Source organism: Coenobita brevimanus, chromosome 25 (assembly GCF_032717465.1).
Source record: "Coenobita brevimanus isolate Jiangsu-jjx chromosome 25, ASM3271746v2, whole genome shotgun sequence".
NCBI classification, from domain to species: domain Eukaryota; kingdom Metazoa; phylum Arthropoda; class Malacostraca; order Decapoda; family Coenobitidae; genus Coenobita; species Coenobita brevimanus.
Genome location: NC_136978.1, coordinates 8,355,978 through 8,379,251, shown reverse-complemented (window position 1 = coordinate 8,379,251; position 23,274 = coordinate 8,355,978). Strand labels below are relative to the sequence as shown.

The 23,274-nt window shown below is 40.8% G+C and overlaps 1 protein-coding gene across 1 annotated transcript; it reads left to right on the top strand.

Moving 5' to 3' along the window:
- The first annotated feature begins 885 nt into the window (after window positions 1–885).
- Pgm1 (phosphoglucose mutase 1) lies at window positions 886–23,274 on the top strand. Its single transcript, XM_080267915.1, has 13 exons — window positions 886–1,123; window positions 2,826–2,972; window positions 3,606–3,768; window positions 4,662–4,780; window positions 7,257–7,410; window positions 11,338–11,430; window positions 12,438–12,535; window positions 13,190–13,344; window positions 16,260–16,370; window positions 17,525–17,665; window positions 18,927–19,110; window positions 21,471–21,605; window positions 22,414–23,274. The coding sequence occupies exons 1-13, from the start codon at window positions 1,028–1,030 to the stop codon at window positions 22,501–22,503; spliced, it is 1,686 nt and encodes a 561-aa protein (XP_080124041.1). The 5' UTR covers window positions 886–1,027; the 3' UTR covers window positions 22,504–23,274.

The window sequence follows — 23,274 nt, the reverse complement described above, 5'->3', positions numbered from 1 at the left end:
GTTGAAGAAAGACATAGTTAGTCATAGAAAAACACAGAAAACTTTTATCACAGAAAATTACTTTAAGTTGGGTATCTATGAAAAACCATCTACCAATCCTCCTGATTGATTGATGATATTTATGGTTGTGAAAGGAACAGTACTTATACAAGAAAAGAAGGTGGTCTGTGAAGCAGCGAAAGAAATATTTAAAGTACTCAGCCCAGCGCTTAGTTTCTAAATTTATTTTGCTTGATGTTTTTTGCAATAAGTTAATTGACATTCCATTTTTACGTACACATGTATAGTCTCATATATTCAACATTATTGCGTAATACATGGACGGCAAAGGATTGAAGAAAACTCACCAAACCAAATATTGTCAGTTTTGTAGAGTCTAATAATAGTACAATGGGAAACGAGAACCTGGCAAAAAGTGGACCACAGGAATTTGACCTTGACACTTCCAAACTCTAATATAGCGTGACTTCTTTAGAAATGATGTTACAGAAAACTGAAATGTGATCCTATTGACTGATTAAAATTCAGCACGTGCTCTGGACTTGCGGCTGTTAAAATCTCAGTGATGACATACCCTTGACTCAATTGAAGTGCGGCAATTGCTCCAAAGTTAAAGACCCAGATTGTTTTTGTATTCTTATATAGGCACTGGGGTGCAGTGAATGTCCTTTTAACCTTGAGTGGTCCTGGCGACCCGGCACATCGTCTGCTGCACACTGTCCCAGTATTGGCTTTGGCTTAAACTTACTGTTTAGAACTGTAAATTGTTAAAGTAAAGAGTGTAGGTACATTATGGAATTATAGTTTATCGGCATGGAACGTTTGTGAGTTAAACTTGACAAGATTTAAAAATATTATTATTATGTTGACCTAAGCCATGGTCAGTCAGAATCTTCAATAATAATTTGCGAAGGTCGTGACGGGGGTGGCTCAGCTGACGGGGTGCGTGCTGGTGCGTGGCAACAACTCGACTACTGTCCGCTTGTGAGTGTCTTCCCAGCTCTCTCTCACTCAGCACCTCGCAATCATGAGTCTGGCATGCTACACGAAGGCTACCAGGCCCTTCCAAGGACAGAAGCCCGGGACTAGTGGACTAAGGAAGGCTGTCAAGGTGTTTCAGCAGGTGCGCTGACCAGTCAATCTAACTACTACCTGCCTGTGCCTTTAACGGGTAAAAGTGTCACTGTCATAGTAGCCGGCAAGGGTGATTACACGATCAGAGTTGATGTATCTAGTGCCAGGTATGTGTCACTCCACTTGAAGCAGTACGCCAATATATACAGTATAAACGGACAGTCATTTTTCCCTTCCCGTTTATGATGATTTCAGTAATGCTCAAACCATTCGCGCTTGGTAAGGTATTGAGCAGTATCAGACTAAGTTTCCCATATATTTACCCTGTAAGAAAAAATTACATGCAATAATTAACGTGGGCAGTGCCACAAAGTAAACTTTGGTTAAGTCTTGTCAAATTTTCAGGGGTACTGTATTAGTTTACAGTATAGATCAATCATTATCACTACCATTGGGTATGATAGAACACCCTTGGTGCCAGTGGTATCCCTTGGTTGAAGGAATCATATATAGATCATTTCATGTTTGGTGCCCAAGGTTTCACTCCCTTTTCACACTTTTGGGAAACCTTCTGGCATCTGTGGGGGTTTTCAACATGCCTCTCCAAATCCTCCTGGGAGGGGGTAATGGGGACCTTCGGTTACGACAACATGTCATGTGGTACATGCCTGACTTTATCCGTAAATCTAGGCAGCTCTTCTGCATATAATGTGAGGCCCTAATCAGTCTACATTGGAAGGTTTTACGCCTGGTATCCCCGAAGGGCTAAGGCGTTGCCCCTGGGTAGAGGGCTTTGGATTGGAGCATGGAGCATTTTATGACTGGATGCTCTTCCTGATGTCTACCAATGACCCTTGGGTGAATTCGATCTTCCGACCCTTTGGTCAGAGCGGGGCGCTCTAACCCATTGAGCCACGGCTGCATTGGCATTGGGCTATTGTTTTGGCTGAATCCCTCATACCCACAAGAAGAAGATTATCACTACCACATTGTCATGTAATGATGCAGGTTTGGATGTAGCAGTGCTTGGTAGTTAAAGTTTATTTACTTGCATTACTAGCTGCACAGCCCTCACAGTTTTAAGTACGGTACTTTCTGATTGCTACAACATGGAGCTGTATTGTGGTATGTGAGTTCTAGTGTTTCATGTCTGTAAACTTAGTCTTCATGGTAAAGATGTGGCATTAACAGGTATGCTTCTTTGACCCACCTTTCTTACCAAATTATCAGTTTGTCATTCAGCTGTGGTCAGGGTGCGACTTAGTGAAGTTTGGTGTCTGATACCGGTACTTCATTTGTATAATGATATTTGAATCATTTTCATCTTGTAGACATCTGCAGTACAGTACAGTGTAAGGGGGTAGAAAAGTGAACAGTTCCAATATGCATAAGTTTTACCCAGATATAGATATTGTAAAGGGTCAGTAATTTCAGTCCTACATTGACCCTCTTTAGGTATTTTAATATTTTACTATCGCAAGCAGAAGTTTGCTAACAGTTCCCTCGTAGCTTTGTGTCTTGCCACCAATATTTCTTATTCCTCATGAAATGTCAGGGAGTACCCTTTTCATTCTCTAGTTGTGTGCTTAATTTAACTTACAGAAATATTTCATGTTATGCCTTCCATTGCCACAGCTTGCAGGGAACTTTCAGCAAACTTTTGAGGTGATAGTGCCAAGTATGTCTGGCTTATAAAAGCCATGGAAAACTTCTTATCTGATTTCCGTTCCCGCCCCCCCTCCCCATGACAGGAACACTACACAGAGAACTTTGTGCAATGTATCCTGAGTGCTATGGGTGGAGCAGTGACCGGCTCCACACTGGTGGTAGGTGGGGACGGTCGCTACTTCGGCAAGAAGGCATGTGACACCATCATCAAAATGTGTGCTGCCAATGGGGTGAGTGCACCAGCCATATTTTGGTGACTGTGGTATTTGTTACAGGATTTCTTACACATTACCTGCATATTTACTTGATATATGATATTGCTGAACAGTAATATCTATAGCCTACCTACATATCCAGTACTAGTTTACTGAACTGGTGTAGAGTTAAGGATTAATACTTTGTTGATGTTAAAACGAATTGAGAAGCTTTACTGAACTAATGTGTTATCAGTAGCTGGAATGTTATTTAAGTATGTATTTGAATATGACGATACAAATGCCAGATTTTGAAGAAGTACTGGTACTTATTGAGTAATTTTTGTTCTTTTTAGTTATTATTATTATTTTTCTTTTGTAAATATATTGCAACATTTTGAGAAAACTGTGTATGCTCATTGCAGCATGAGGCAAATGTAACACTTTACAAACCACTTCATGTAAAAAAGTAGGGACAGTTTAGATTTATATTTTAAGTACAGAATAGTGTATGATGTCTTAATGAATGATAGTGGGGGTAGAGTGCAAGAGATGAATGTGACACTTTATCAGCAGGTGCAAGAGAAAGTGAAATGATGAAATGTAACACATTTTTTCAGCGGGTATGAGAAAGAGAGAGATGAAACATGACAGACTTTTTATCTGCAGGTGCGAAAGGTGATGGTAGGTCAGGATGGTATTCTGTCCACCCCATGTGTGTCATGCATTATCCGCAAGTACAAAACCAATGGTGGCATTGTCCTCACTGCCAGCCACAATCCTGGCGGTCCCAACGCAGACTTTGGCATCAAATTCAACATCTCTAATGGAGGTTAGTCTGCAGATGAAACAAGGCGACACTGTATGTACAGCTGGTTACCTTCCTAGGGAAGGAAACATACATAACTACACACATTATGGTTGTTGTCATTATTAGAGCTGTTTGTAAAAAGTATCAAGCACCTCCATGTATCACAACTATTCATAATGTAGCCTACCTTTGTAACAGGGATTTTTGTTGTTGTTGTTGCTGTTGTGGCCCCAGGCTCATCTGAATATAAATCCAGTGGACTGAAGACTGAAGTTACCCTTCTTCTGCAGTGCACCCTCTTCCTTTTTGGGACAGGAAACTGATTGTACTGTATGCATAAGCCACAGCAAAAAGATTGGTTTGGGATACTAGAATAGACATTTGATATCCGCAAAATTGTTGGTGAGCAGCCTCATAATCTGTTCTGCAGTAATAGACTTGTGGCATGGAGTTAGCAAATGACTTCCACAGGGCAGCTTGTAATTCCAGCACACTCAAGACATACTTGTACTGTTTTATGGTTTAGCTGTGTGAATGTTGGAGAATGTGTTGTTGAGGTGTGTTTATGACAGTTCAGGTTGATCAACCATAAAGCTTCATCATTGGTCAGGAGTAGCTAAAGATTTTAGTCAAATTTAGTGCTTTCATTTTTATTTTCAAGGATCATTTAATGCAATGATTTTGTTAAGTGGTTTACTTCGTTGACTGATAACGAAAAGATGGAGGTGACAGAAAAGTATATAAAATAGATGAAGGACTACGTCTAAGTAAGAGCATCCATGATTGTAATATTTTGTGTTTGTTTAAACTCAGAATATGCTGATAGGCATTAGATACTTGTTGATAAGAATTGTATGATAAGAAAATTAACACATTTGGTAGAACACACACACTTTTCTCCCGTACCTATTCAGGTCCAGCCCCAGATGGAGTGACTAACAAGATCTTTGAGATAAGCCAGGAGATTGTGGAGTACAGGATCTGTCCAGAGCTTAAGTGTGACATCTCTAAACCTGGCACACAGGAGTTTGTTGTGAGTGTTGACTGGAGTCTAGCACTATTGTAAAGATTATTATGGTGTCATATAGCTAATGTTTAACCCGTAATGCTGCTGGTATTATAAAAAAAAAGTTCATCCAGTCGACTTAAATTTTTTTTATAATACTGGCTCATAATGTACAGTAGTTAAGTACAGTGTGTTTATTAGCTTTTCAGTTGATTTGGGCCATACTTTAGCTGCTAGAGTGCCTTGAAAGTAGCAAAATTTTCAAGAAAAAATTTATTAAAGACCAAAGACCAGTTTTGAAGGTATGATGAAAGAGGGCCTGTGGTTATGCATGTTTGCAAAATGGATGTTATGTTTTAGCCATGATGAACACCAAAACAGTTTTTCAGTTAGCCCAACTGATACTGTAGTTATCATTTTTTTTTTTTTCTTCTTCTTCTTTTTTCAAGCAAAAATTAAAACTTCATTACCATTGGCATCAGTGAATGCCAAAGAATCCAGTGGGCTCAAGCTGCTGATGGTCTGATCAGGTTGGTGCCACCAAAAACTTCAAGGTGTACTGTATATGGGGAAATTTGGCATATTGGTACTGTAGTTTACATTTTATATGGATCTCCTGTAACCTGTTCAGTCTCATCTGAGAAGAGAAGAGCTGTAAGCCTTCGAAAGCTTGTAGTTGATTGGTTGTCCGAGTGCATTCATTAGGAATGATGTGTTTTATATATTTTGGTTTAGTCGGTAATTAAGGTGCTCCAGCCAGATTGAGCCTGCGTAGATTTATATCCAAGGGGTGGTTGGGGTTTATTCCTCATGTAAAGTCACTCAGGGATGAATGAGGCTGGTCACTTTCATCTTAAATGTCAGGACCAACTTGCCTAGTCCTGGGCTCCTGTGGTCCTCATGGGGCAACACAGGGTTCAATGAGACTGGTGATGATTTTTATTATAACAGTTACAGTAACTGTTTGACAGTACGATTGCTCAAATATGAAAATATATATAGTAATCTGCATGGATTAATTTTAAGAAGAGGCCTTATAAAGGCTATCAGATGGCCCAGATATGTGTAAAATTTTCAGTTCTGCCAAACCCACACTTTCTGACAGTATTACTAGTCTCTTGAATTTTTCCCAATGCTCAGGGAAATAAAGGTAAATTAAAATTATACGTCATTACTGCGACACTATGTTGACCTGACGGGAGAACTGAAAATTTCATACATATCAATGCTATCTGATAGACTCTGTACGAGCTCATTTTAAAATAAATCTATGCAAATAACTATGTATAATGTTTTTTATTTGAGCGATATTATCATCAAACAGTTATTGTGACCATTATAATAAAAAAAATATGTAAAATACATCAATACTAATGAATGCACTTGGACAACCAATCAGCTGTCAGCTTTTGAAAGCTTATAGCTCTTCTCTTCTCAGATAGGATCGAATAGACATTCATATGCACTCAGACACTTACCACCCCAATAAACCACTACTTTGACAGTGGCATGTTGTTTTCAGTATGGTGTGCTTTGAAATATTTGTTTCTGAATATACTGTATTTGTCTTTTGGCCAGTATATATCAGCTTTTCAGGTACAGATTGCTGATACAGTACACCTCTTTTCAAATAGTTTGGTACTGAAAGTAATAGTTTGGTGTTATGGTGGTTAGATATTTGTATAGCTTTGGCTAAATTTAGAAATAGAAGAAAGAGACCGTATACAGTACATGGTAAAGAATATTACCTTTACCACTGAAATATGTTCATTGTTATATGAGGCTATCCATAGAGTAACACTGAACCTGCCATAATTGATAAACCAAGAAAATTTAGGTTAGAGAATGGATAATTTTTATCCATGGCAGCTTGGGAGTTCCTCCAGGGAGTATTGTCATAAAAATTATAACAAGCACTCCATGGAGAAACCACTAAGGCACCATAAGTCCAAAGTTCATTAGTCTGGCATCCATTTTCTTGGTTTTGATTTTCGTGTGTTCGGCGTTACTCCATGGAGTTCCTCGTGTAATGTATATATTTGTTCATTTTTGTTTCATTTTCTGCACTGTATACATTTCAGAAAGGTTTGGGCAAATGTAAATAGCCAGAAAGTAATTTTTATAGAATACAGTAGCCATATACCTGGTAAATATTCCCAGTGTTTCAGCTCTACTGTTAACAGGCAATTATAATAAGCTGTAACAACCCATGTGGGTGGACAGTGGTATTTTTGTTGTTGATTCCAGGTACATCTTACCCCATCCAACAATTATATAAAAAAAAAAATGACAATACACATTGACAAATTGATGACATCTGTGCAGGGGGAGTGGGGGGAGGTGTACAACAAAAGGCTAAGTAGCAACTGGTGTTATGGCAGACTAGGCAGTGTTACTCATCATTGTTTTGTCTCTAAAACTGTAAGGTGGGGAACAGTAGAAGCATCGTAGCAAGTGCAGGCCACATATGGTAAATTTATTGTCATCAAACTTTGCCCCACAGGTTGACCACCGACCATTCACAGTGGAGGTGGTGGACTCTGTGAAGGACTACGTGGAGTACATGAAGGAGATATTTGACTTCCCGGCCATCAAGGGGCTGCTGCAGGGAACCTCCGGACCGCCACTCAAGGTTCTCATTAACGCCATGCACGGAGGTGAGATACAAGTTTTTATTTTATTTTTTTTTTCTTTGGGGTTGGGTGGGTTGAAGGGTGGATTAAGTTAATGTTATTGACATCATGCATGATGGGAGTGATACACCAGACTTTTATTGGGTTGGTCAGTTGATGGGGAAGACAGTCAAGCAAATATCTACTGATATCTTGTAATGTGCAAGGGTAAGATGCTACTATACACTACTTAGCTGTTTTGTGGATGGGTGGGGGGTGAGAGGTAAGATAGATGGATTATCTTATTTTTGTTGATGCAGTAGGTTAATCGATGGCTTCATTACCGTAGGTCCCCTGTTAATGTGAATCAGATTGTCTTCAGGTAACCAAATAAAACAAAAATGTCACTCTACTGAAGAAGTTGATAATGTTTACCCAGCTGTGTGTGTTTTTGTCATGTATTTATGTATGTTTGTAAGTGATACGTTGTGGCTTTTTGCTTTATTTTTCGTGAACTTCAGTCATAAAAGTCTGGGCTATTTCATGAACTGAGTAGCTATTGATTGTATGGTTTATGACTTGCATAACGTAGGTGTTCCATCGTAGTAATAAATTGTCCTATTATGTAATTCTTTAAGCAAGAGAACTATCTGTGACAGGCTGAGTTGATGGCTAGTGATTATGTAGCTTTGCAGTATAGTATGACTGTTGCATAATGCAGGTTTTCTGTCATAATAAATTGTCATATTAGGTAATTCTTTGTGCAGGAGAAATATGTATGACGAGCTGAGTTGAATGAATGTATAGTATAGCCCTTTCATCTCTTCCTTCCTTCCGTCTTCTTCTGTCTTTCCTTCATTCTTTCCTCTTCCTTCTGCCTACAGGTGCTTCTCTCTTTCCACTTCCCTCTGCCTATGTGTGACTCTACACTGAGTGACAAGCCCAATGGTTTCCTGTACACCAGGAAAGCATTTACTATGCTGGGTGGTAACCATATAACCATAGTATGGTGCCTGGTGGTTTAGTGGGTAATTAAGGCACTCCAATTGGATTGAGCTTGTGTAGGTTTATATGCAAGGGGAGGTTGGGGTTTATTGCTCACGTAATAATGTAAAGGACCAGACTGAAACTTAACAAATTAATCACTGGTCTGACTGGGATTTGAACTCAGGCCCTCACGCTTCATAAGTGCGCACGATACCACCGAGCCAAAGAGAGGATCCCCACTTTGCCCCTGAGTATGGGCTGTTAGCCTATACACCCCATTACATCACTCTTTTCTCCCCCTAGTGATTAATTTGGTCAGTTTCGAACACACATGGTAGTGTAGCACACTGGAGGCCACCAATGGGGGTGCTGCGGACTACACTGGACAGCTCACCCCTGGGATGTAAGGCTGTCAACAAACATCATGCCCTCAAGGCCCTCGCCTCACATCCCACACTGCTGCCAACCAATGTAAAGGACCAGACTGAAACTTAACAAATTAAGCACCGGTCTGGCCGGGATTTGAACTCAGGCCCTCACGCTTCATGTGCGCACACATTACCTCTGAGCCAAAGAGAGGATCCCCACTTTGCCTCTGAGGAATGCGGGCTTTTATCCACCCCATTACAATGCCACTCAGGGATGAGTGGGGCTGGTGACTCTCATCTTAAATGTCAGGACCAACATGCCTAGCTCTGGGCTCCTACCCCACAGACCCAGACAACGCACCTTTCACTTACAACCAGACGAAGCACATCATTTCCAGACAACATAAGCAACATTCACCTTAAACACCTAGGACCACAAGGCATACAAGCACTCACCAACATATCAAACTACAGCCACTCACTGAACATAATACCCAACATCTGGAAGCATGGCAATATCATCACTATCCCCAAACCCAACAAAGACCCCACGTTACCCTCCTCACATCGCCCCATCACACTCCTCTGCACCCCCTCTAAAGTCACTGAACGACTGATACTACAACTAGTCACACCTCACATTCCCCTAGCTCAGTCACAACATGGCTCTAGGCCACTACACTCCACAAACACCCTTCTTACAGATCTTACACAGAGAGTTTTTGATGGCATGAATTCAGCTAGGCCACCACAAAGAACACTCCTAGTCACACTAGACATTAGCAAAGCTTTTGATGCCATCCCCCGCCACAACCTCACAGACAAATTACTCAACACAAACATGCACAATAACACAAAAAGATGGCTGGCAAACTACTTAGCAGGCAGATGTGCACACGTAACATTTGCCGGTCAGTCTTCTAACATCAGAAACTTCACAAACGGCGTCCCCCAAGGATCTGTTTTGTCCCCTACACTCTTTAATCTATACATGCATGACGTACCCACACCCCACACACCACAGATACACATAGCTTCCTATGCAGATGATATAACACTTACATGTACACACCAAAATGCAAACACAGCTGCACGCATCATTCAACCTTACCTCAACACACTACACGAATGGTTCACCACAAACAGGCTCAAAATAGCCCCAGCCAAATCTACAGTGACTCTTCTCACAAACTGGACAGCAGAACACAGTCACATCCCTCACCTCACCATAAACAACACTCCCTTACCCCCCCCCCACCCACACACACACACACACACACACACACACACACACACACACACACACACACACACACACACACACACACACACACACACACACACACACACACACACACACACACACACACACAATCCTTGGTGTAACATACAATACATCAGTGTCATTTAAACAACACATCACAAACATTAAAAATAAAATAACACTAAGACTCAATGCTTTGAGGTCACTTGCCCATACAACATTCGGACACAACAAAGAAACCACCACTACAGTATACAAACAATACATATGTTCAGTGATGAATTATGCAAGCCCTGCCTGGGCTTCTAACCTGACCAAAACACACTACAACACTCTACAGACCATACAGAACAAGGCCCTAAAAATAATCACAGGCTGCACAGCTACTACACCCACAGACCACCTACATCAAGAAACCAAAGTCCTCAAAGTCAAGGATCACCTAGACATGAGAGGCACCCAGTTTCTTGCTGCCGCCTCCACAAACCCCACAACATCCACTACAGTACATGGCACATCCACTCACACCAAGGAACATCAAAACAACACCCAGCACACGATACCATATACAAATACTGTCATCTCTCCCCCCTCGCCCACCTCAGACCAGCTTCCAGAAGCATATCCACACTCAGATTACTCACCGCTCCATTCTGTCAATTAAAGACAACACACAGCTGCATGCACGGCCTCCTGACATCCACCCTTCTGAATCCTATCTTCCTCATGAGGACAGGGTCCACCTGGCCAGGCTGAGATGTGGGCACCATTCAGCCCTCTTAAGCTACCAGAAGAGGCTGGATGACTCCGTCACTGATGCCTGTCCAGAATGCAACACAGCACCCCATACTATTAAGCACATTATGGAAGACTGCATTGCACACAGTCACCTACGCCAACAACACAACATACACTCTTTGAGAGCTCTGTGGGAAAGCCCGGTCTCGGCCATGGCCTTCCTAAGGGACTCGGGACTGTTCGGCCAGACTGCCTAGGGAACTAATACTACTACTACCCCCCTCATGGGGCAACATAGGATTGGATGATGGATGGATGGATATTCATAAATGGCATCAACAACAGCGTTCAGTGGATTTTGGTATTAGAGACTTTGCTATATAAGCAACTGCTGAACATCTGGCAAAACATATGAAATATGATGGCTTCAAGACTTGTGATGGATGGCTGTTAAGAATTAGTCCAGATAAAACCTTATAAACAAAACACTTTTTGAGGCTATTCAGATTTATTTGCTATAACTTGGACAGCCTTCCCTCCAGTAGTCTGAGTTAGAGTTCTGCTGTATTGTGTATTTTCGTTGACTCTGCTAACCTGCTTCCATTTCTTGGACAGTGACGGGTCCATACGTGAAGCGCATCTTCCTGGAGGAGCTGGGAGCCAGTCCAGACAGTGTAGTTAACATTGTACCTCTAGAAGACTTCGGAGGCAAGTTGGCACCTATGAACTTGATATCAGTTATTTTTCCTGTGTGATGAGGCTGTTACCGTGTATTCCATATTGTAGCTTAGACTTAAGGGATACTGGTGGCAGTTTTCTTGCAGTGCCATGTGTATGTGTTATAAACTCTGTTCATGTTTTTGTTCCAGTATCCCAAGAGATACTCGTTAATTTTTCAGTAAAAGAAACCATTTTTTTCTTCTTCTTCTTCTTCAGCCATAGCTTCAGTAATAGGTAATGCACTACACAGAGCAGTCATAGTACAGTAATCCCTTGGTTATCATAATTGGTTCTGCACCTTGTATGTGATGATGAAATTGTGCAATAACAAAAGCACAGAACCTGTGGGATTTATCTCAACTGATACTGGGCACCCCACTTATAAACCCAAATTTTCCCATTTACAATTTATTCCCTGCCCTAGGGTGGGAAAGGAGGTCCAGATGATGATGATGATGATGTAAACCCACTAAATACATACACACTGTTATGGTATCAGAAATGCATATAAGCATGGTTAGGTTATTAGAAAATTATGGAAAGGGCACAATAAGGTCAAAACATGTACCATATCATATAGAGACCTGAGATAGGCTTGAGGTAAGGGGTTCTGAGACTAGAGGTTGGAGAATTCGTGTCTCCATAACCTGGGATTAGCTCCTTGAGTAGGGCCTCATCTTTGAAGCCCTCAAAACCATCAGAAACCACAGATTTTGCACCATCATTGTCAGCAGAAACCAGTTCAGGTGCACAATAACAAAGTTTTTTAGCCCAAAAAATGTGAAATGACTGCAGGAGTGCATATTTGCATCTAGCATTGATAATTAAAACTGCAGTAACCAAGGGATCATTGTATAAGCTAAGTTGGCCATAGCTGTAGTAATAGATAAAGCACAGTGCAGTCAAAGTATCAGCTAATTCAGCCATAGCTTCAGTAATAGATAAAGTATAGTGCAGCAAATTATCAGCTAAGTAACCTATCTTGTCCGACCCAGGTCATCACCCAGACCCGAACCTGACCTATGCAGCAGACTTGGTGAAGGCAATGAAGGAAGGAGAGTATGGGTTTGGGGCAGCCTTTGATGGTGATGGTGTAAGTATCATTGATACATCATGTTAAAGAGTTTTTTAGCCTTGGTCTTAGCTTTGAAGAATTTGAGAACTCATGTATACTGTGATGCAACATGGATTAGCATTTCAGGATTCTTATGATGGTTTTATAGCACATAATTTATGGTTTGATTGGAGAAAACAGTGTTCAGCAGTCAAATTTTCAATATGTCCTGTCGCTACAATTTCCATGTAAACTAGCCCTTTGTTTTCAGATGCCTTTAATAATATGGTTACCTGGGGATTTCTTCAGTTAAATGAGATCAGTCACTGGTATTGCCTACTGAGGAAAGGAGGTTGTACGAAAATTGTCCATTCGTAACCATGGTAGTGTATAGCACCCATAACTGCTCATTCGACTTGTTTTGTTTCCATAAGTTTTTTCATAAAACTTGCTTCACTTTCCTACTGATGTACCTTATTTCACCAGCAGTGACAAATTTTTCCACTGCAGCTTAGAAGAGTGTGTTTGTATTTTCAGTAATGTCATTAGAATTTGAATGAATGAAAGAACGTCGTTGGTATAGTTCCTCGTAGTTTTGTGTGTTGCCTGAGCTTAATAATTTCTTTTGTTGTGTTTCATTATTGTCTTTTACAGAATCTCAGTTAGGCATAACTCTGCCTTCCCCTCCCCTAGGACCGCAACATGATTCTAGGCCACAAGGCATTCTTCGTGACTCCCTCTGACTCTGTTGCGGTGATTGCCAATAATACTGACTGCATCCCATACTTCAAGAAGACTGGGGTGAAGGGCCTAGCTCGCAGTATGCCCACTGGGTGTGCTATTGACAGGTGGGAGACGAGTTCAGATTTTGTCATATGGTATAGGCAATCCTCAGTGTTAATCAGGGATGTGCTCCAAATTTTTATTGATGCAACCTTTCACATCACAGCACATTCACACAGTGCAATCAGTCCTTTAGCATAAACCTTAAGAAGAGATATCTGGGGGTGCCTGGCTGAAGTAGTTGGTGTCCTGCTGTCCAGCAGGTTTATAGCCAGATGAGTCTGGAGCCATAGCAACAACAAGAACACTGAAAGTTAGTAGAGGCTCTGCAAATCAGCATTGCAACAGGGAGATGGTGCCACTGAAGCTGGTGATGGATCTGCGGGCAGTCAGGGACACTGTCATCCTTTGTCAGAACTGTCGCATTTATCGTCAGTCTGATATCGACTTCTTTTTTAAGCCTGTCACTCCTACGCATGTGAGCCCATTCGTCCCGCCTCCACCTCATCCCATCTTCACTATTGGCCCCACAACCAAGGACATCGACAGCTGTTGAGTCGCCGCTAGATGTGAGCTTGCGGCTTTCTTCGGGGTTTCCTGAAATGGGCAGACGTCCATCACTTCGCCGCACATCCCCACTCATTGCCCAGCTCCAACGGGTGGAGGAGGAGGAGTTTTCCGACATTTGTAAAGTGATTACGTTAACCACTAGACCACACGGGGTTACTGTACAGGCTAGCAGGTTACAACGCCTGTCCGCAGTTCACTGGGTGGAAGGTACAGTGCAGTATAGTACTTAGCCATTAAAATTCTTTTTGCAACCTTCATCTTCATTTATTTTTTTGTGAATTATTGTTGTTTATTAATTGTTTTCTAAGTGTCTAGCATTATATCAGATATTCCCTTGTGTGTTTTGATGTCTAAATAACTGAAAGACCGAAGAACGCTGCCAAAATTGGGAGGGGTACTTTACATATAGGTAGGGTTTGAATGGTATTGTTCCATATCCAGACATTGTCTGTATCTGAACCTACCGATGGTTCTATTACGTTTGATGATTGATGGATTTTTATATATACAGTAATCACTCTAATATCCGGACGCCCAATATCCGAACATCCCCACTATCCGGACATAAGAATGTTTCATACTGTACTTTTTTCCATACTATACTTACCTCATTTCACTCTTTAATGTCCTTTATTGGTGTGAATAGGGTGTTAGGAGCTGTGCATGTGCAGTAGGAAGGTGTTTTTCTGAGTTAGGCTAGGTTAGGGTCCATAAGTACCAGTCCAGGAGCCAGTCACCAGAATGTTTATTATTGTATGAACCTACTTCTAAACCTTCATTTTATGTTTCTTTTTCATTTATTTCAGTCATTTATGTGCCTTATTGGTGTGATTTGGGTCTTAAATAGGTGCTACGCATGTCCAGAGGTAGTTGTATAGGTGTTTCTCTGAGTTAGGGTCCATAAGTACAAGTCCATAAGCTGGGGCCCAATATCCGGACAGAACCAATATCCGGACCTACCTATGGCTCTATTACATCGGATATTGGAGTGATTACTGTATATACAGTATATACTGTATAGGTATATATATATATATATATATATATATATATATATATATATATATACATACATATACATATACATATACATACAGTAATCCACCTCATCAACCCCAGCTGCTTTCCCATTTTTCGGTCGCTTCAAAGTGTTCTTCACCTGTGCGAGTGTCGTGTTTCCTGGCATTGTATTCCTTCTCTGCACATCCCCAAAGCCAATCATGTTTACAGTTGCTTTGCTCTCTCTATTCCCATTCATCAGGTTTTCAAAATATTCTTTCCATCTGGTCCTTACTTCATCTCCATGGCTTAATAAATCACCACTTACATCCTTCACACTTTCACATTTCTTTCTGCTGTCACTTTTACATTTCTGCATCTCTTTCCAGAATAACTTCTTATTTTCAAAGTAATTTGCATTTATTTTTCTTCCTAGATCATCATTTCCCTCCTCCTTTTTCCTCTTCATCAGTCTCTTTACGTGCTTCTTGCTTACAGTATATTTAGTTATTTGAATTGTACCCCTGTTCTGTAACCACTTTAGCCACTTCCACTTTTCCTCCACTGCTCTCTTAACCTCTTCATCCCATCATGCCATACCTTTCTTCTTTGTTGTTACTCTTGCCACACCACACACCTCTTTAGCATTCCTAATTAATCAGTCCCTACATGCATTCCACAGGCTGTCCAGATCCATTTCATTCCAGTTCACTGATTCCAGTTCCTCTCTTACTTTGGTCCTGTATTCATCTGCCATTTCTTTGATCGTCAGCTTCTTGACTTTCAGTTTTTCTCCCTGACTGCTCCTTTCTCTCCTGGTCCACCTCACCCCTCTAAGCTTGATCTAGCATACCACAATCATATGATCTGGCAGATCTCCACATCATCCTCACACAGCCTCGTATCAGCAACAATTCCCAGCATTGACCTCTCTACGAGTAGATGATCAATCAGGCTCCTTTCAGAAAGTTCCCCGTTCCGTCTGTACCTCCTTTCCTGACACATATCCTTCAGTTGCTTCCCATTATCATTTTCTCCTGCTACTCCATTGCAACCCATTATATCATCCTCAGGGACATTGCCTACTTCTCCATTCATAGTAAATGGTTACCTGATGTACAGGAAACCCATTTGGCTTGTCATTCAGTTTAGAGTCACCCACAGGCAGAAGGAAGAGGCAAGTATATACAGTCCCGGCATTGAATGTTGGGATAGAGTTTAGAGGTAGATGAAAAAAGATTTTGAATGAGATCATACAGTGTGGCCTCAGGGATAAGAGACTGACTAAAGAGGTTGTTAGATATTGAACAACATGCCGGGTTGCCATTAGGTGGCCAAGGCCGATGCATCCAGGCCTGTTGGGCCTTTATAAACAAAGTGAATTTTTTTTTTCTTTCATCCTTTCAAACAGGGTGGCAACGAAGAAGGGAGTGGAGGTGTTTGAAGTTCCTACTGGTTGGAAGTATTTTGGCAATCTGATGGATGCTGGCCGACTGTCCATCTGTGGGGAGGAGAGCTTTGGGTGGGTACTGTTAAGTGAAAGGTTGCTGGAGTGTGGAAGATTTTGAAAGACATGTAAAAAAAAAATGTGTGAGGGTGTCAGTAGTTAGGTAGGTAGTGTGTTGATTAACTAACTGCAAATTGCTGCATTAAAGTTAAAAGATTATTCCACTGTTGCATCAGTATTTAGCAAATGAGATACTGTACAGTGTTTGGTGTATGTAACATTTTATTCCATTTGTGGTGCAAACATCCTTTTGGTTCATCGGATATAGGAATGAGAGGCAGGGACTTGCACTCGTGAAGTCTTCAGTGATTTAGAATCCAGGGAAAATTCAAAGAGCCTATGAGTCAGGCAAGAGTAACTGCAGTGCTTTCTCAACTGTCTTGCTGTGCCTTTTATCTTGTTATGCTTTTTATCACCTTACCCCAGTTGATGAGAAATAAAGTTAGGATATAGGGGCTCTGTCTGAATCTTCATAGGCAGCCTTAGTAGTGATCTTTGATATTGGCTGGAAGTGTATGTGCTTCTTTAATAATAATAAAATTTGTTGAACAAGTAACAGAATTCTAAACAGAACTCTCACAAGTAAAATTTATTGTTAGTGTTTAATGCCACTCAGGGATGAGTGAGGCTGGTCACTCTCAAAATGTCAGGACCAACCTGCCTAGCCCCGGGTTCCTACGCACCTCATGGGGCAACACTGGATTTGATGATGATGATGATAAAGAATGCTTGAAAGAGTGAAGTGTGAAATGACATATTATGTGAAATTCTGTGGTCCGATTTTTGACATACTTTATAATGTGAGTGTTATCCTTGTAATGTATGTATATTTACTTTGGTCTTTCTTTCCACCTGCATAATAAGCTTTGCTGCATCACCAAACTTTCATCTCCTATCACCCACATACTTCCCTGACATTTTGTTATCTTTCACTTTTATTTCTCTTCATCCTGAGCAAATCATGCTGCCTTGCACTTTTGTTTCTCTTCATTCTGAGCCAGTCATGTTGCCTTTCACTTTTATTTCTCATCATTCTGAGCCAATAATTCCTCTGACCTTTGTCTGCGTCACTTACATCTTCCTTCACCCTCATATGCCTTTACTTTTCATTTCCTTTTAACTTGTATACCACTTAACCCTTGTATTACTATGATTGTTATGGTCCCCAGGACCGGAAGTGACCACATTCGTGAGAAGGATGGGATCTGGGCAGTGCTGGCGTGGCTTTCCATCCTGGCCGTCCGTAACACCACCGTGGAGCAGGTTCTACTCGACCACTGGGCCACGTATGGCAGGAACTTCTTCACAAGGTGCAGATGTTAAAGCCATTTTTAAATTTATCACATCATCCCAGCTTTTAGGCAAAAATTAAGGTGAGAGTGATATTGGTATATTTTGTATCTTGATATTAATTATTTATTTATTTTTTAAATTATAATCATTGTCTCTAGTGCCATAATCCTTCTTGCTAACTCTCATCTGGGAACAGTTGTGATAAATATGCCTCTGTGTTACATTGTCTTTGCTTGCAGCTTCCACCTTTAGTCCCTCTTCCTAATCCCTCTCTTATGCCAGTGTTTTTCTTGTCCTTGCATACATTCCTTTTCTAACATAGACCCCAGTCTCACTTTCTAAGAGGTACGTATTCTTTGAATATGTCCTTACCATGTTACTGTAACTTTGAAGGGGTGTCTGTGAGTGGTGGTACTGTGCACACTGGTTGGAACAGCTGCAGCATCCACTTAGGAGCAAAACCTTCCTGTATTTCCTTGCACCTTGCTACAAGGTGGTGCTGGATCCCTACATGGTGTATGTACTGTACTGTACCTGCAGGACTGCCCCACAAAAGCAGTTGCTTACCTGTGGTTGACAGCTGTGCTCAGCCAGACCGGCTGGGGTTAGGCAACATCAGTAATAACCACATAAATATATTTCCCATATCTTTATATTGTCTCCACAGTCTGGAGGGGATTAAACTGTATTTGATCAGTTTCTTTTTTCATTCTTCCAAACACATTTCATTTTGGTTCCATATCTTCATTTCATCAGTTCCCATCAAAATTGGTGCAACTGTTCCTTGGGCAAATATGGTACCACCAAAGACAGTTTTCATTTTTTGGACATTGGTATTTTAAAAAGTTTTATGGGTTTGTAGATCTAACCAGACAAACAGATTTATTAATATATGGCAACATGAATCCATAGATTTTGCCACCTTTTGCGAGGATGCTTGACAACAGTCATCTTTTTCAGTACTAGAAATATTTTGTGGAGACCATCCTTCATTCGCTTGGGAATGTGGCAGTCTTTATTGCTGTATGGATTATTCCTCTGTCTGCTCATTTTTCTCTCCACCATTAGTTCATTTGTCTGTTCATCTTATTGCCTCCAAGACGGCTAAGTTATCCACAACAAGGAAATATTTGGAGTGTTCTTTTGTTTGTTTATGTTTATAATATATTATTATGTGTGCATTCACAGTTTTGCAGTAAATGTTAGGTATTATAATTTATTTATTTATTTATTTATTTTTTTGTACAGTTTTATATATTATATATATTTTTTGTCTAGGTATGACTATGAGAACTGTGAAAGTGCACCTTGCAACCAGATGATGGCAGAACTAGATGCTATGAGCTCAGACTCATCAGTTGTTGGTAAGGAGCTCTCACATGGTGACAAGAGGTACACAGTTGCAAAGATCGACAATTTCGAGTACACTGACCCTATTGATGGAGCACTGGCAAAGAAACAGGTAAGACTCCTTGGTTATGAGGTTATGTGGTGGTGAGAAAGAGTGTTGGTGTGGTAAAGTGTGGTGTAAATGATCTATACTGCAAGTTACTGGTTTGGAGAGGTGTACAGCATTAGAATACAGCATTATATATTGTAAAGGGTAACGCTAGTATAAGTAGTTGGGGAATGGCTTGGAAAAGGAGGCAGATGAAAATTGATGAAGAGATCAGTAGGATGGAAGTAGTGGAAGCAAAGAAGAAAGTCAAAATGGGGAGAGTCCCAGGAATAAAGTGTGTGATGAAATGTTGAAGCACAGGGGAGGATATAGTAGTAGAATAGATGTGGAAGATGTGCAGATTGGCCTGGGAGGAAGGTAGAATCCTGGAGGATTGGAATCCAGATATAATTATTCTCTTGTACAAAGGAAAGGAGTGGGGGGAGAAGAAGTGTGTGGTAGTCATAGGGGCAGTTTTCTTAGTGTAATAGGAAAAGTATATATATGGTAGGGTACTTATCAACAGAGTTAGGGAAGTAGGAGGAATTAGTTGGAGAAGAACAGAGAGGTTTCAGGAAGGGAAGAGGTTGTGTAGATCAGATATTCATCCTGAGGTGTTTAATGGAAAAGTTTCTCGAGAAGGGAAAGAAGTTGGATGCTGCCTTTGTGGACTTGGAGAAAGCATATGACAGAGTAGATAGACAGGGAATTTGAAAATATTCAAAATTCATGGAGTAAATGGGAAGCTGTTGAATGCTGTGAAGAGTATATATGAGGGTGCTAAGGCTTCAGTGCATGTGGATGGTAAACCGAATGAATTTTTCCATCTGAATGTTGGATTGAAACAGGGATGCTTTCCATGGTTTTTAAATTTGTGTATGGATGGAGTTATAAAAGAGTTACAATTTAGGGCAGTGGATGTTTGAACAGTCCTATTGAGAGAGGGCAATGTTTGGAAACTTCCTGTTCTTTTGTTTGCAAGTGAAAGTGAAGACGAAGGGAAACTGCAAGGCTCAGTGAATGAGTTTGGGAAAATATGTAAGAAATGGAATCTAAAGGTGAATGCTGGGGAGAGTAAAGTTGTGGTCCTCAAGAGAAATGAAGTCACTGAATGTATAGTGAGGCTGGATAATGAGGAAATGGAAAATGTGAGTGCATTTAACTGTTTGGGTAATGTTATGAGCAAGGATGGAAGTTTAGAGGATGAAGTGCTTGAAAGGGTAGAGCAGAGAGGAAAAGTTGCTAGTTCATTGAAAGCTGTGATAAGTAGTAGGGAAGTGAGCATGAAAGTAAAAAAAAAGTCGCTGCACGACAGTGTTGTGATCCCCACTCTAACGTATGGAAGTGAAGCTTGGACCTTGCTGGAAGTACAGAAGTCATGTGTGAGAGCAGTGGAAAAGATATTTGAGAGGGACATGTGGAGTTACATGGAGAGGCAGACTGACAGATGAGGAAGTGAAGGAGCATTGTGGTGTGGATGTGGATGTGATAGAAAATGTTAGGAGAAATACATTGAGGTGGTTTGGCCATGTGGAGAGTGAGAGACTAACTAGGAAAGTATGTGAGTGAGGTGAAGAAGGGGAGAGGGAGGGGTGGTAGACCTAGGATGGAATAAGGAGGTATATGAGAGAGCGGGGAGGGCAGCGAAATGGAGGATGATAGGGTGACGTGGAGGTGATTTTTATGTGGTCACTCCTTACGGTGTTAAGGCGTCTGCCTGTAGATATAGTAAAGAGTTGTGCTGTTATAGATTTGGTGTGAGTATTGTAGTTGTGAAGCTGTTCATGTTGTGTATCTGAATCACTGTCAGTAGCTTAGTCTGAAATGTGCAGCACATTGATGTAAAAATGTGCCAATGGGTTTTATCCAGATCCAGTATAAATACTGGTATATAGGGTTGCCTGGAAATAGTGCTCCACCTGAAACACCTGATGCTATCTCATGTGTTGTGGGGACAGCTCGGTCTGCTGTTGTGGGTGTGGATGTGGCAGTGGGAGTTAGAATTGAATATTTGATATAAGTTATGCACTGCTAGTGCTGATTAAGCCATCTCCTCAACAACAGAAAACATCTGACAGAGTGGAAGAGCAGTGTCTTATATGGGCCACCCTATACATACTGTAGAATTTCCTTAGTGTTTTAGTGATAGCGAAAGTAGGTGAGGTGGGGGAGGAGAGGAAGAACAAGAATGAGGTGGAGAGGTAGGATGGAGAGGTATATGAAAGTGGTGATGATGGAAGTCAGGGTGATACGGAGAGAGAATATTTTGTTCTTGAGTACATCTTCCAGGTTAAGGCATCTGGAGATAGATAGATCTTTCATTCATTCACGGTTTCCATTTTGTGTTATTTTAACATCACAGTGATGATGTATATAACTTTCAGGGTGTGCGTGTGCTGATGACAGACGGGTCACGTTTTGTCTTCCGACTGAGTGGCACTGGCAGCTCCGGTGCCACGGTGCGCATGTATGTTGAGAGCTATGAGTCAGACCCAGCCACCTTCACAAAGGATGCTCAGGTACATATGTACACAGACACATTGTATATCTTGTTATTAAGTGGCAGTTTATCAATATAGTATAAACCACTTTAATATGAAAATAATTTTAAATTTCTCCTTGTTGCCACTGGATAATTGTATTCAGCTGAGGAAATGATTACTTTCTGTTGAAGGAATGAGTGATTGTTTTATCTGATGCCCCAATTGAAAAAGTCTTGAGTGGAGAAAAACCATGAAGTGGCAGAGAGTAAGGAATAAAGTACATAATCACAGTGAAAGAATCACCTTTGCTCTGTGTACGAATGGTCTTGTCTTTTTCCTTTTCTGATTGCTTGCTATTTTCCTTGTGTAATTCACACATTGAAAATAATGAAGTACGGTAGTTTTGTTATTCTCAACTGTAATTTGCTCTTCAGTTAAACTTTTCATGTGTTTAAGGAGTAATCTCTTATACCATGTCACACTTTATAGCAGTGTTGCATTTTGTTGTTTATCTATTTTTGAAGGCTTGAATGGTAAGCGAATGGATACATGTTCCTTTCTGCAGGATCCCCTGCTGATAGTCTCCTTTTCTGTTATTTTCCATTTGTTGTACTAGTCCTATTGTGTAGTGGGAAAAAGGATGAAATTAAGGTTCATAATTTTTCCTTGCTAGTGTTTAAAAATTGATTATTGTTCAAATGATGCATGAATGATTGATATTTGCTTGAATGATGAGTAAATAGATACTAAATATGGCCCTTTTTCAGTGGGTAATAGAATGATAATGAAGGTTCAAAAATTCAGTGTTGACATTTTGAGATTGACCGTTTATTTTTTTTATCAGGATGTACTGAAGCCTCTAGTGGAGATCGCCCTCAGTGTGTCCAAGCTCAAACAGTTCACCGGCCGTGACAAACCCACCGTCATTACCTAAGATCTCATTTCTCTCACTTATACCTCAGCTTTTGATAATTAATAAGTTTGGTTGCACAGTCTTATTTACGGATAGTGTATTTCACAAACCCCAATCCCCATGTCTCATTTGTGGCAAGACGCTATCATCTGCATGGAAACATCAGTTCACTGTGTGGGACAGCCCTGGAGGGGTAGTTGCTTGCCTGCTGTTGATGGGTCTGCCTAATCAGACAGACTGGAATAGCACAACAACGACAACACAAACCCTGTAACTCCTTCAGGGGACAGAGAGATAGTTGATGGACATCTGGTAATGCAGGTGCCCCGAACCCAGCCAGTCCTCTAAAAGGTGGGTGGTGAACTGCAGAAGGGCAATTTCATCCTGCAGTCCAGTGGGTGTAAGTCTGGCTGAGCCTGTGGACACAGCAACAAAAACATAAACCGGCCAAACAAAACAAGACCTCATGTAATTGTGCAAGCCACATACTGCAATCCAAACCTTGGTATCCATCATCAACCATGGCAGAGAAGGAAAAAATTAGTACTGTACAGTATATTGTTTTCGTGGTTAGGTTAGGCCTTGTTAGGTTTTATCTGTCTAGTATCCATAAATAAGACTGTGTTGCTTAACTCCATTATTACCCAATATTCTTCTTCCTGTATCTCTCTTCCATTTCAACACTACCTTTCTTCATTTTTTTTTTTTTTTTTTTTTTTTTTTTTTTTTTAAATGCTGTTGCCTTCCTTATTGTTATTTCTCTTATTTTTTCTTTGTTTTCACCCTCTTTAC

What these genes read in the sequence shown, in the direction of transcription:
- Pgm1 (XM_080267915.1), top strand. Translation starts at nt 1,028, where the DNA reads ATGAGTCTGGCATGCTACACGAAGGCTACCAGGCCCTTCCAAGGACAG. An exon ending in CTGGCACACAGGAGTTTGTT is followed by an intron (nt 4,781 to 7,256) that starts GTGAGTGTTGAC and finishes TTTGCCCCACAG; the next exon opens with GTTGACCACCGACCATTCAC. An exon ending in TGTGGGGAGGAGAGCTTTGG is followed by an intron (nt 16,371 to 17,524) that starts GTGGGTACTGTT and finishes TATGGTCCCCAG; the next exon opens with GACCGGAAGTGACCACATTC.